The sequence below is a fragment of the Salvelinus namaycush genome, chromosome 14 (assembly GCF_016432855.1).
Source record: "Salvelinus namaycush isolate Seneca chromosome 14, SaNama_1.0, whole genome shotgun sequence".
In the NCBI taxonomy this organism is placed as follows: Eukaryota; Metazoa; Chordata; class Actinopteri; order Salmoniformes; family Salmonidae; genus Salvelinus; species Salvelinus namaycush.
The window spans coordinates 132,753-147,289 of NC_052320.1; the positions used below are offsets into that span (position 1 = coordinate 132,753).

At 49.6% G+C, this 14,537-nt stretch overlaps 1 protein-coding gene across 1 annotated transcript in view; it reads left to right on the plus strand.

The window, feature by feature from the left end:
* Nucleotides 1-14,537, plus strand: part of uba1 (ubiquitin-like modifier activating enzyme 1) — a 45,944-nt gene that overhangs the window by 11,483 nt on the left and 19,924 nt on the right. Inside the window, exons 5-10 of the mRNA XM_039007770.1 lie at nt 2,204-2,338; nt 4,440-4,637; nt 6,230-6,362; nt 8,073-8,170; nt 8,544-8,690; nt 10,580-10,756. Of these exons, the coding sequence (XP_038863698.1) occupies nt 2,204-2,338; nt 4,440-4,637; nt 6,230-6,362; nt 8,073-8,170; nt 8,544-8,690; nt 10,580-10,756 (888 nt within the window). The remainder of the gene's footprint in view (nt 1-2,203; nt 2,339-4,439; nt 4,638-6,229; nt 6,363-8,072; nt 8,171-8,543; nt 8,691-10,579; nt 10,757-14,537) is intronic.

Here is a 14,537-nt window from a genome sequence, read left to right on the forward strand (position 1 = left end):
CTGTCTCCAGTTCTACCTGCGTGAGGAGGACCCATCTCTATATTAACGTTCTCTCTCTCCTGTCTCCAGTTCTACCTGCGTGAGGAGGACCCATCTCTATATTAACGTTCTCTCTCTCCTGTCTCCAGTTCTACCTGCGTGAGGAGGACCCATCTCTATATTAACGTTCTCTCTCTCCTGTCTCCAGTTCTACCTGCGTGAGGAGGACCCATCTCTATATTAACGTTCTCTCTCTCCTGTCTCCAGTTCTACCTGCGTGAGGAGGACCCATCTCTATATTAACGTTCTCTCTCTCCTGTCTCCAGTTCTACCTGCGTGAGGAGGACCCATCTCTCTATATTAACGTTCTCTCTCTCCTGTCTCCAGTTCTACCTGCGTGAGGAGGACCCATCTCTATATTAACGTTCTCTCTCTCCTGTCTCCAGTTCTACCTGCGTGAGGAGGACCCATCTCTCTATATTAACGTTCTCTCTCTCCTGTCTCCAGTTCTACCTGCGTGAGGAGGACCCATCTCTATATTAACGTTCTCTCTCTCCTGTCTCCAGTTCTACCTGCGTGAGGAGGACCCATCTCTCTATATTAACGTTCTCTCTCTCCTGTCTCCAGTTCTACCTGCGTGAGGAGGACCCATCTCTATATTAACGTTCTCTCTCTCCTGTCTCCAGTTCTACCTGCGTGAGGAGGACCCATCTCTATATTAACGTTCTCTCTCTCCTGTCTCCAGTTCTACCTGCGTGAGGAGGACCCATCTCTCTATATTAACATTCTCTCTCTCCTGTCTCCAGTTCTACCTGCGTGAGGAGGACCCATCTCTATATTAACGTTCTCTCTCTCCTGTCTCCAGTTCTACCTGCGTGAGGAGGACCCATCTCTATATTAACGTTCTCTCTCTCCTGTCTCCAGTTCTACCTGCGTGAGGAGGACCCATCTCTATATTAACGTTCTCTCTCTCCTGTCTCCAGTTCTACCTGCGTGAGGAGGACCCATCTCTATATTAACGTTCTCTCTCTCCTGTCTCCAGTTCTACCTGCGTGAGGAGGACCCATCTCTATATTAACGTTCTCTCTCTCCTGTCTCCAGTTCTACCTGCGTGAGGAGGACCCATCTCTATATTAACGTTCTCTCTCTCCTGTCTCCAGTTCTACCTGCGTGAGGAGGACCCATCTCTATATTAACGTTCTCTCTCTCCTGTCTCCAGTTCTACCTGCGTGAGGAGGACCCATCTCTATATTAACGTTCTCTCTCTCCTGTCTCCAGTTCTACCTGCGTGAGGAGGACCCATCTCTCTATATTAACGTTCTCTCTCTCCTGTCTCCAGTTCTACCTGCGTGAGGAGGACCCATCTCTATATTAACGTTCTCTCTCTCCTGTCTCCAGTTCTACCTGCTTGAGGAGGACCCATCTCTATATTAACGTTCTCTCTCTCCTGTCTCCAGTTCTACCTGCGTGAGGAGGACCCATCTCTATATTAACGTTCTCTCTCTCCTGTCTCCAGTTCTACCTGCGTGAGGAGGACCCATCTCTATATTAACATTCTCTCTCTCCTGTCTCCAGTTCTACCTGCGTGAGGAGGACCCATCTCTATATTAACGTTCTCTCTCTCCTGTCTCCAGTTCTACCTGCGTGAGGAGGACCCATCTCTATATTAACGTTCTCTCTCTCCTGTCTCCAGTTCTACCTGCGTGAGGAGGACCCATCTCTATATTAACGTTCTCTCTCTCCTGTCTCCAGTTCTACCTGCGTGAGGAGGACCCATCTCTATATTAACGTTCTCTCTCTCCTGTCTCCAGTTCTACCTGCGTGAGGAGGACCCATCTCTATATTAACGTTCTCTCTCTCCTGTCTCCAGTTCTACCTGCGTGAGGAGGACCCATCTCTATATTAACGTTCTCTCTCTCCTGTCTCCAGTTCTACCTGCGTGAGGAGGACCCATCTCTATATTAACGTTCTCTCTCTCCTGTCTCCAGTTCTACCTGCGTGAGGAGGACCCATCTCTATATTAACGTTCTCTCTCTCCTGTCTCCAGTTCTACCTGCGTGAGGAGGACCCATCTCTATATTAACGTTCTCTCTCTCCTGTCTCCAGTTCTACCTGCGTGAGGAGGACCCATCTCTATATTAACGTTCTCTCTCTCCTGTCTCCAGTTCTACCTGCGTGAGGAGGACCCATCTCTATATTAACGTTCTCTCTCTCCTGTCTCCAGTTCTACCTGCGTGAGGAGGACCTGGGGAAGAACAGGGCTGAGGTGTCTCGGACTCGCCTGGCTGAACTCAACAGCTATGTACCTGTAGTAGCCTACACTGGAGCCCTCATCGACCATTACCTGACTCAGTTCCAGGTAAAACTACATTACCCATCAACCCCCTTACCTAGTTAACGTCTTATGGCTGCAATCCCGGTAACGGGATGATATGACAACAGCCAGTGAAAGTGCAGGGCGCCAAATTCAAAACAACAGAAATCTCATAATTAAAATTCCTCAAACATACATGTGTCTTATATCATTTTAAAGGTGATCTTGTTGTTAATCCCACCAAAGTGTCCGATTTCAAATAGGCTTTTCAGCGAAAGCACCACAAATGACTGTTAGGTCACCACCAAGCCACAGAATAAGCACAGCCATTTTTCCAGCCAAAGATAGCAGTCACAAAAAACACAAATACAGATAAAATTCCACGTGAATTCACAATGCACATTACTGACCTGCACTACTCAACTCAAAGTGCATTTCCTTCTCATTTAACTTCTCAAAGTGTTGCTGTACAGGACTTCACTGCTGTCGCTTGCCTTTCTCTGCCGTTTGTCCAACTGTTAACGACGTTGACGTAGTGGTGAAGAGTCGCAGCGACGTTGAGACGTAGCGGTGAAGAGTCGCAGCGACGTTGAGACGTAGCGGTGAAGAGTCGCAGCGACGTTGAGACGTAGCGGTGAAGAGTCGCAGCGACGTTGAGACGTAGCGGTGAAGAGTCGCAGCGACGTTGAGACGTAGCGGTGAAGAGTCGCAGCGACGTTGAGACGTAGCGGTGAAGAGTCGCAGCGACGTTGAGACGTAGCGGTGAAGAGTCGCAGCGACGTTGAGACGTAGCGGTGAAGAGTCGCAGCGACGTTGAGACGTAGCGGTGAAGAGTCGCAGCGACGTTGAGACGTAGCGGTGAAGAGTCGCAGCGACGTTGAGACGTAGCGGTGAAGAGTCGCAGCGACGTTGAGACGTAGCGGTGAAGAGTCGCAGCGACGTTGAGACGTAGCGGTGAAGAGTCGCAGCGACGTTGAGACGTAGCGGTGAAGAGTCGCAGCGACGTTGAGACGTAGCGGTGAAGAGTCGCAGCGACGTTGAGACGTAGCGGTGAAGAGTCGCAGCGACGTTGAGACGTAGCGGTGAAGAGTCGCAGCGACGTTGAGACGTAGCGGTGAAGAGTCGCAGCGACGTTGAGACGTAGCGGTGAAGAGTCGCAGCGACGTTGAGACGTAGCGGTGAAGAGTCGCAGCGACGTTGAGACGTAGCGGTGAAGAGTCGCAGCGACGTTGAGACGTAGCGGTGAAGAGTCGCAGCGACGTTGAGACGTAGCGGTGAAGAGTCGCAGCGACGTTGAGACGTAGCGGTGAAGAGTCGCAGCGACGTTGAGACGTAGCGGTGAAGAGTCGCAGCGACGTTGAGACGTAGCGGTGAAGAGTCGCAGCGACGTTGAGACGTAGCGGTGAAGAGTCGCAGCGACGTTGAGACGTAGCGGTGAAGAGTCGCAGCGACGTTGAGACGTAGCGGTGAAGAGTCGCAGCGACGTTGAGACGTAGCGGTGAAGAGTCGCAGCGACGTTGAGACGTAGCGGTGAAGAGTCGCAGCGACGTTGAGACGTAGCGGTGAAGGGTCGCAGCGACGTTGAGACGTAGCGGTGAAGGGTCGCAGCGACGTTGAGACGTAGCGGTGAAGGGTCGCAGCGACGTAGCGGTGAAGGGTCGCAGCGACGTAGCGGTGAAGGGTCGCAGCGACGTAGCGGTGAAGGGTCGTCGACTCCAATTTCTGAGTGTCAAGATTCGAATCCGCTAAGAATCAACTCCTAAGATTCAGTCTTTTTTTTGAACGGGAGGACAGTGTTCGTTACTTCCAAGAACTCAAACACATCCTTCATAGCGAGGGACTGAGAGCGAGGGGAGGGGAACGGTGTAGGCAGGTCGGCCACCAGGCAGACAGTAAGAACCATGCGCTAGGCCTATCAATCGGCAATCAAAAGCTGCATCTAACTTCTTGGCTTTCAATATCTTGCGACTTCAGAAAAGCAGGGCCTGTCACCCATGACTAGGCTAGGATATTCTACACGCGACAGATTGAAGACTGAACCCACACACTGTCATCGTTAGCGACGAGAAAGAGCAGGGGCGTAATCATTAGTTCCTTACTATAGTATACTCTGACGTGTGTCTGATAACACGTCTCTGTGTTGTAGGTTGTAGTCCTGACCAACTCCCCTCTAGAGGAGCAGCAGCGTATCGGAGACTTCTGTCACAGTAACGGCATCAAGCTGGTGATCGCTGACACACGGGGACTCTTCGGACAGCTCTTCTGTGACTTCGGAGAGGAGATGGTGGTGATCGATACCAACGGAGAGCAGCCTCTCTCTGCCATGATCTCCATGATCACTAAGGTTAGTACCCTACTACGCCCTAGAGCCTACGTCCTAGATCCTACGCCTTAGACTAAGATCTGATTGGACCTAAGACGTTAAGTTGGTCCACCACTAGATGTGTTTGGAACCCCGCCGCTGCTAAACCGTGTAAGCCACTTTTAATTTTATTTGTGGTCATTTTTTTAGGGTTGGTAAAAAATGGTAAACTTAAACAAGTAAAACCCAGATATAGTATGTAATATAAGATCATCTTTGAGAACTAACAACCACCAACCTGGGTAATCATAGACCCTACTCCCTGAGTGCTGTCATCACCCAGGTTGGTATCCTACTAGATAGACCCTGAGTGCTGTCATCACCCAGGTTGGTATCCTACTAGATAGACCCTACACCCTGAGTGCTGTCATCACCCAGGTTGGTATCCTACTAGATAGACCCTGAGTGCGGTCATCACCCAGGTTGGTATCCTACTAGATAGACCCTGAGTGCTGTCATCACCCAGGTTGGTATCCTACTACATAGACCCTGAGTGCGGTCATCACCCAGGTTGGTATCCTACTACATAGACCCTGAGTGCTGTCATCACCCAGGTTGGTATCCTACGAGATAGACCCTGAGTGCTGTCATCACTCAGGTTGGTGTCCTACGAGATAGACCCTGAGTGCGGTCATCACCCAGGTTGGTGTCCTACTACATAGACCCTGAGTGTTGTCATCACCCAGGTTGGTATCCTACTAGATAGACCCTGAGTGCTGTCATCACCCAGGTTGGTGTCCTACGAGATAGACCCTGAGTGCTGTCATCACCCAGGTTGGTGTCCTACGAGATAGACCCTGAGTGCTGTCATCACCCAGGTTGGTGTCCTACGAGATAGACCCTGAGTGCTGTCATCACCCAGGTTGGTGTCCTACGAGATAGACCCTGAGTGCTGTCATCACCCAGGTTGGTGTCCTACGAGATAGACCCTGAGTGCTGTCATCACCCAGGTTGGTGTCCTACGAGATAGACCCTGAGTGCTGTCATCACCCAGGTTGGTGTCCTACGAGATAGACCCTGAGTGCTGTCATCACCCAGGTTGGTGTCCTACGAGATAGACCCTGAGTGCTGTCATCACCCAGGTTGGTGTCCTACGAGATAGACCCTGAGTGCTGTCATCACCCAGGTTGGTGTCCTACGAGATAGACCCTGAGTGCTGTCATCACCCAGGTTGGTGTCCTACGAGATAGACCCTGAGTGCTGTCATCACCCAGGTTGGTGTCCTACGAGATAGACCCTGAGTGCTGTCATCACCCAGGTTGGTGTCCTACGAGATAGACCCTGAGTGCTGTCATCACCCAGGTTGGTGTCCTACGAGATAGACCCTGAGTGTTGTCATCACCCAGGTTGGTGTCCTACGAGATGGACCCTAGGTGCTGTCATCACCCAGGTTGGTGTCCTACGAGATGGATCATATCTGGTTGGTGGTGTACTCCTATCTGATTACCACTCATCTAGGTATTCTATGTTGTGCCGATCTCATACCTGCTTCAGAGTAGTTCCTCTGTCTTTGTAGGGGACAGTTTGTGCCTATTTGTGTCATCTCAATCTCTCGTGTCACTGTGTGTGTGTAGGATGCGTCAGGCGTGGTGACGTGTCTAGACGAGGCTCGCCACGGGTTTGAGAGCGGAGACTTTGTGACCTTCACCGAGGTGCAGGGCATGACGGAGCTCAACGGCTGTCAGCCAGTAGAAATCAAGACCCTGGGTGAGTCATCCCTTATATCAATACTTACTACGGTCATAGCCTGGTCGCAGATCTGAGGGTTCTGCTACGAAGCAACCTAGCTAGCTAGCTTCAGTTAGCTTCACATTCCAGCTCAGGCTTCATCCATACTACTACAGTGCTCGTCCACCTCCCGTTAAGTCTATCAGACTTGTAACTGCGCGTGCATGGCGCTCGTCGGTAGTCGAACGCCAAATTCTTCTTTGAGACGATGCTGAAACATCAATCCATGGGCGAGTCAGGGCCACATTTCCATTTGTGCCAAAATGACAGCAGTTCTTGTAAATTCAGCAGGCTGTGGTGTGGAAGTCTTTTTTACAAGCGCCGTCTTTGTTTGGTTACTTATCGTCGGTGACGTCTTTGTTTGGTTACGTATCGTCGGTGACGTCTTTGTTTGGTTACGTATCGTCGGTGACGTCTTTGTTTGGTTACTTATCGTCGGTGACGTCTTTGTTTGGTCCTCGACACGCGGCTGCCCTTTAGTTGGTCCTCGACACGCCGCCGCCCTTTAGTTGGTCCTCGACACGCGGCTGCCCTTTAGTTGGTCCTCGACACGCGGCTGCCCTTTAGTTGGTCCTCGACACGCCGCCGCCCTTTAGTTGGTCCTCGACACGCGGCCGCTGCCCTTTAGTTGGTCCTCGACACGCGGCCGCTGCCCTTTAGTTGGTCCTCGACACGCGGCCGCTGCCCTTTAGTTGGTCCTCGACACGCGGCCGCTGCCCTTTAGTTGGTCCTCGACACGCGGCCGCTGCCCTTTAGTTGGTCCTCGACACGCCGCCGCCCTTTAGTTGGTCCTCGACACGCCGCCGCCCTTTAGTTGGTCCTCGACACGCCGCCGCCCTTTAGTTGGTCCTCGACACGCCGCCGCCCTTTAGTTGGTCCTCGACACGCCGCCGCCCTTTAGTTGGTCCTCGACACGCCGCCGCCCTTTAGTTGGTCCTCGACACGCCGCCGCCCTTTAGTTGGTCCTCGACACGCCGCCGCCCTTTAGTTGGTCCTCGACACGCCGCCGCCCTTTAGTTGGTCCTCGACACGCCGCCGCCCTTTAGTTGGTCCTCGACACGCCGCCGCCCTTTAGTTGGTCCCCGACACGCCGCCGCCCTTTAGTTGGTCCTCGACACGCCGCCGCCCTTTAGTTGGTCCCCGACACGCCGCCGCCCTTTAGTTGGTCCTCGACACGCCGCCGCCCTTTAGTTGGTCCCCGACACGCCGCCGCCCTTTAGTTGGTCCCCGACACGCCGCCGCCCTTTAGTTGGTCCTCGACACGCGGTCGCCCTTTAGTTGGTCCTCGACACGCGGCCGCCCTTCATTCAGGATAGGGGAGTTAGCTGTGAGTTAGCCTGCACCAGAGCTATTTAAATCTGAAGCATTCGTTGCCATTGAATTTTACCTGGCTAAAAGGTGAGCCACTTTCGTATGACCGTTTAACCCGAGTTGACGTCTGTTGACCAAAGTTAACTCGCAAACTACTCAAACCTGCTTCGTAGGATACCCCTTTGGTTTGTGTCGCGTGGGTTGTGGCAATAGCGCCATCAACATGACTTAGTACTGGCGTGGCAATGACATAGGTGGCTAGACTGCTCAAACAGTACTGGAACCAGGCTGCTGTCGTGGTCCGGGGAACCAGGCTGCATCTTCTAAAGACATTCTCTTCCATTCATCTTTCCTTCCCCTCCCTCTCTCTCCATCCAGGCCCCTACACCTTCAGTATCTGTGACACCACAGGGTTCTCCGACTACGTCAGGGGAGGCATCGTCTCTCAGGTCAAGATGCCCCAGAAGGTGGCCTTCGTAAGTACCTCCACATTGTCCCCGTGGTGTGATGGCGTGGTGTGATGACCGGGTACTTGGTGGATATTTTGAACATGTGGTGTTTCTCATTAGAACATTTTGTCTGCGTTTACACAAGCAGTCCAATTCTGATTTTTATGCCCTATTATTTGCAAGAGTTGATCTGATTGGTCAAAAGCCCAACTCTGATCGTTTTATTTTTTACACTAATTGGTCAACACAGCAATTCTGTTACTGGGACGCTTGTAATTTCCCATCTGAATGCATATGGCTATTCCACTAGTAGTTATCCTGTCAACTACTAGCCAGAAGCGACCACCTGCTCTTCCTCTGGCTCTTATCCCTGTCGTCTTCTCCTCCCCCCTCTCTGTAGAAACCCCTGACTGCATCAATGGCGGAGCCAGAGTTTGTGCTGACAGACTTTGCTAAGTTTGAACGACCAGGACAGCTTCACCTGGGCTTCCAGGCTCTACACAGCTACCAGAGGAAACACAGCAGGCTGCCCAAGCCCTGGTGTCAGGTACACACACCTGTATATGCAACCCCTAAGTTTAACTGGCTCGTTATCTAAGTGTCTGAATTAACAAGGTGACTAGGCATCCAAGTGTGTTGGCTGTCTGCCGTGTTTGAGAAGTCAAAGCCCTTTGGAGGAGTTCTCTGTTCAGATGCCAACATCTTGATTTCTTTGCATTTTTCTCCTCTCCATTCTTGGCTAGTCTTCTCAGAGCAGGCAGGCCTGTTGCCCTAGCATGTACACACACACACACACACACACACACACACACACACACACACACACACACACAGCGTGTACACATGCTGCTCCAGAGACAGTACTGTTAATTTCAAATCAAATTTATTTGGTTAGCAGATGTTAATGCGAGTGTAGTGAATTGCTTGTGCTTCTACTCCCAACTGTGCAGTAATATCTAACAAGTAATCTAACAATTTCACAACTACCTTATACACACAAGTGTAAAGGAATGAATAAGAATATGTACATATAAATATATGGATGAGCGATGGCCATGCGGCATAGGCAAGATGCAGTAGATGTAGAGTACAGTATTTACATATGCGATGAGTAATGTAGGGTATGTAAACATTATATAAAGTGGCATAGTTTAAAGTGGCTAGTGATACATTTATTACATCTAATTATTATAGTGGCTAGAGATTGAGTCTGTTGGCAGCAGCCCCTCACTGTGATGGCTGATGGCTGTTAGATTTGAGTCTGTATGTTGACAGCAGCCCCTCACTGTGATGGCTGTTAGATTTGAGTCTGTATGTTGACAGCAGCCCCTCACTGTGATGGCTGTTAGATTTGAGTCTGTATGTTGACAGCAGCCCCTCACTGTGATGGCTGTTAGATTTGAGTCTGTATGTTGGCAGCAGCCCCTCACTGTGATGGCTGATGGCTGTTAGATTTGAGTCTGTATGTTGGCAGCAGCCCCTCACTGTGATGGCTGATGGCTGTTAGATTTGAGTCTGTATGTTGACAGCAGCCCCTCACTGTGATGTCTGTTAGATTTGAGTCTATGTTGACAGCAGCCCCTCACTGTGATGGCTGTTAGATTTGAGTCTGTATGTTGACAGCAGCCCCTCACTGTGATGGCTGTTAGATTTGAGTCTGTATGTTGGCAGCAGCCCCTCACTGTGATGGCTGATGGCTGTTAGATTTGAGTCTGTATGTTGACAGCAGCCCCTCACTGTGATGGCTGATGGCTGTTAGATTTGAGTCTGTATGTTGACAGCAGCCCCTCACTGTGATGGCTGTTAGATTTGAGTCTGTATGTTGACAGCAGCCCCTCACTGTGATGGCTGTTAGATTTGAGTCTGTATGTTGACAGCAGCCCCTCACTGTGATGGCTGTTTGCACAATGTCTCTCATTTACACTCGCTTGTAAATGTCCAAACTCACCCAAAATGACATTCGGTAGCTCCTACCTATTTATGTGTAACTTTGAGCTGGACTGCCTGTCTTGGCAATTTTTATTTGCTATTACTTGTGCAAATTTTGTTAGCTTTCTGGTAATAGACACCCAATGGGCTTTTTGTGTGTTTTCTGGCACCCCCTTGTGTACAAAGCCGGTAATACTGTAAATCCAAGGATGATAGAAGGAATGACTATGTAAATCTGGATAGCGCTCAACCCTACCTGACACACACTGATAATCCCATTCATTTCCATTGGACTGGTTATTTGTGAAAAGCTCATGCAGAATCTTGTGACGGAGTAAATATGTTCAGTTTATTTTCTATTTCCCTAAGTGTGTTTAAACCTCTTTATTCTAGTTATTTAGCGACACCCACAATCTCCTGCCTATCAAATTTGATCGTTTCCTTTGTAGCTGCCATTTTAAAAAGTTAGTGAGTGCTTTTAATGTAATGCTTTTCTGTGTGTTCCAGGCTGATGGAGAGGAGTTGGTGACCCTGGCTAAAGAGGTGAACTCCGCCCAGACGGGGTCAGCCAAGGTGGACGAGCTGGATGACACGCTCATTAAGAAACTAGCCTTTGTCTCCGCCGGCGACCTGGCACCACTCAACGCTTTCATTGGTGGACTGGCTGCACAGGAAGTTCTGAAGGTAAGGAGCTGCTCACTTAAGGTCTTGTCAGAACTGTATATGTATACTCTGTATACTCTGATATGTTCGGACGTGTAAGGAGGGATGTGTTCTTTATGTTGTCCAACACTTTGTTAAAGTGGGGGAGAGAATAGTGTCTGTTCTCCCTCCAATAAATCACATTTTATTAGTCACATGCGTCGAATACAACAGGTGTAGTAGACTTTACAGTGAAATGCTTACTTACCCTTACCCTTAACCAACAATGCAGTTTAACAAATACGATAAGAAGTAAAAGGAACAGGTCATTTAAGAGCAGCAGTAAAATAACAATAGCGAGGCTATATACAGGGGTACTGGTACAATGTGGAGGCTATATACAGGGGTACTGGTACAATGTGGAGGCTATATACAGGGGTACTGGTACAATGTGGAGGCTATATACAGGGGGTACCGGTACAGAGTCAATGTGGAGGTTATATACAGGGGGTACCGGTACAGAGTCAATGTGGAGGCTATATACAGGGGGTACCGGTACAGAGTCAATGTGGAGGCTATATACAGGGGGTACCGGTACAATGTGGAGGCTATATACAGGGGGTACCGGTACAGAGTCAATGTGGAGGATATATACAGGGTGTTACGGTACAGAGTCAATGTGGAGGCTATATACAGGGGGGTACCGGTACAGAGTCAATGTGGAGGCTATATACAGGGGGTACCGGTACAGAGTCAATGTGGAGGCTATATACAGGGGGTACTGGTACAGAGTCAATGTGGAGGCTATATACAGGGGGTACCGGTACAGAGTCAATGTGGAGGCTATATACAGGGGGTACCGGTACAGAGTCAATGTGGAGGCTATATACAGGGGGTACCTGTACAGAGTCAATGTGGAGGCTATATACAGGGGGTACCGGTACTGAGTCAATGTGGAGGCTATATACAGGGGGTACCGGTACTGAGTCAATGTGGAGGCTATGTACAGGGGGTACCGGTACAGAGTCAATGTGGAGGCTATATACAGGGGGTACCGGTACAATGTGGAGGCTATATACAGGGGATACCGGTACAGAGTCAATGTGGAGGCTATATACAGGGGGTACCGGTACAGAGTCAATGTGGAGGCTATATACAGGGTGTTACGGTACAGAGTCAATGTGGAGGCTATATACAGGGGGTACCGGTACAGAGTCAATGTGGAGGCTATATACAGGGGGTACCGGTACAGAGTCAATGTGGAGGCTATATACAGGGGGTACCGGTACAGAGTCAATGTGGAGGCTATATACAGGGGGTACCGGTACAGAGTCAATGTGGAGGCTATATACAGGGGGTACCTGTACAGAGTCAATGTGGAGGCTATATACAGGGGGTACCGGTACTGAGTCAATGTGGAGGCTATATACAGGGGGTACCGGTACTGAGTCAATGTGGAGGCTATATACAGGGGGTACCGGTACAGAGTCAATGTGGAGGCTATATACAGGGGGTACCGGTACAGAGTCAATGTGGAGGCTATATACAGGGGGTACCGGTACAATGTGGAGGCTATATACAGGGGGTACCGGTACAGAGTCAATGTGGAGGCTATATACACGGGGTACCTGTACAGAGTCAATGTGGAGGCTATATACACGGGGTACCTGTACAGAGTCAATGTGGAGGCTATATACACGGGGTACCTGTACAGAGTCAATGTGGAGGCTATATACACGGGGTACCTGTACAGAGTCAATGTGGAGGCTATATACACGGGGTACCGGTACAGAGTCAATGTGGAGGCTATATACAGGGGGTACCGGTACAGAGTCAATGTGGAGGATATATACAGGGTGTTACGGTACAGAGTCAATGTGGAGGATATATACAGGGTGTTACGGTACAGAGTCAATGTGGAGGCTATATACAGGGGGTACCGGTACAGAGTCAATGTGGAGGCTATATACACGGGGTACCTGTACAGAGTCAATGTGGAGGCTATATACAGGGGGTACCGGTACAGAGTCAATGTGGAGGCTATATACAGGGGGTACCGGTACAATGTGGAGGCTATATACAGGGGGTACCGGTACAGAGTCAATGTGGAGGCTATATACACGGGGTACCTGTACAGAGTCAATGTGGAGGCTATATACACGGGGTACCTGTACAGAGTCAATGTGGAGGCTATATACAGGGGGTACCGGTACAATGTGGAGGCTATATACAGGGGGTACCGGTACAGAGTCAATGTGGAGGATATATACAGGGTGTTACAGTACAGAGTCAATGTGGAGGATATATACAGGGGGTACCGGTACAGAGTCAATGTGGAGGCTATATACAGGGGGTACCGGTACAGAGTCAATGTGGAGGCTATATACAGGGTGTTACGGTACAGAGTCAATGTGGAGGCTATATACAGGGGGTACCGGTACAGAGTCAATGTGCGGGGGGTGCGTTATTAAAGTGACTATGCATAGATAACAGAGTAGCAGCGGTGTAAAAGAGGGGTGGGGGGGTGTGGGCAATGCTAATAGTCTGGGTAGCCATTTGATTAAATGTTCAGGAGTCTTATGGCTTGGGGGGTAGAAGCATACCTTACGATTATTTGAGAACATAGCCCAGCAGACAAATCATTACAAACAGTAATCAGCCAAGTAGAACAGTTACACAAGTCAGAAATAGAGATAAAATGAATCCCTTACCTTTGATGATCTTCATATGGTTGCACTCAGCAGACATTCATTTACTCAATAAATGTTCATTTTGTTCGATAATGTCTCTTTATATCCAAAAACCTCAGTTTTGTTCGCATTGTCTTCAGTAATCCACAGGCTCAAACGCAGTCAAAACAGGCAGACAAAAAATCGAAATTGTATCTGTAAAGTTCATAGAAATATGTCAAACGATGTTTATATTCAATCCTCAGGTTGTTTTTAGCCTAAATAATCGATAATATTTCAACCGGACAATAACGTCGTCAATTTAGAAGGTAAACAAGAAAGGCACTCTCTCTGTCGAGCGCATGAAAAAGCTCTGACACTTTAGTGTCCAGTCATTGACTGCTCTTACTCCCTAATTCTTCAGAATACAAGCCTGAAACAATTTCTAAAGACTTTTGACATCTAGTGGAAGGCATAGAAACTGCAAATTGAGTCCTAAGTCAATGGACAGTGTAATGGCATTGAATAGAAAACTACAAAACCAAAAAAAATCCTACTTCCTGAATGGATTTTTCTCAGGTTTTCGCCTGCCAAATCAGTTCTGTTATACTCCGACACTATTTTAACAGTTTTGGAAACTTTAGAGTGTTTTCTATCCAAATCTACCAGTTATATGCATATCATATCTTCTGGGCCCGAGAAGCAGGCAGTTTAATTTGGGCATGCATTTCATCCAAAATTCCGAATGCTGTCCCCTACCCTAGAGAAGTTAACACAGCGCTCATCCAACCTGGAAGCCAGCCGCACCAATGTGTCGGAGGAAACACCTGGCGACCTGGTCAGCGTGCACTGCGCCCGGCCCGCCACAGGAGTCGCTAGTGCGCGATGAGACAAGGATATCCCTGCCGGCCAAACCCTCCCCTAACCCGGACGACGCTGGGCCAAACCCTCCCCTAACCCGGACGACGCTGGGCCAAACCCTCCCTAACCCGGACGACGCTGGGCCAATTGTGCGCCGCCCCATGGGCCTCCCAGTCGCGGCCGGCTGCGACAGAGCCTGAGCTCGAACCCAGAGTCTCTGGTGGCACAGCTAGCACTGCGATGCAATGCCTTAGACCACGATGTTAATCTTTAAACCTATGTAAAATATGTTT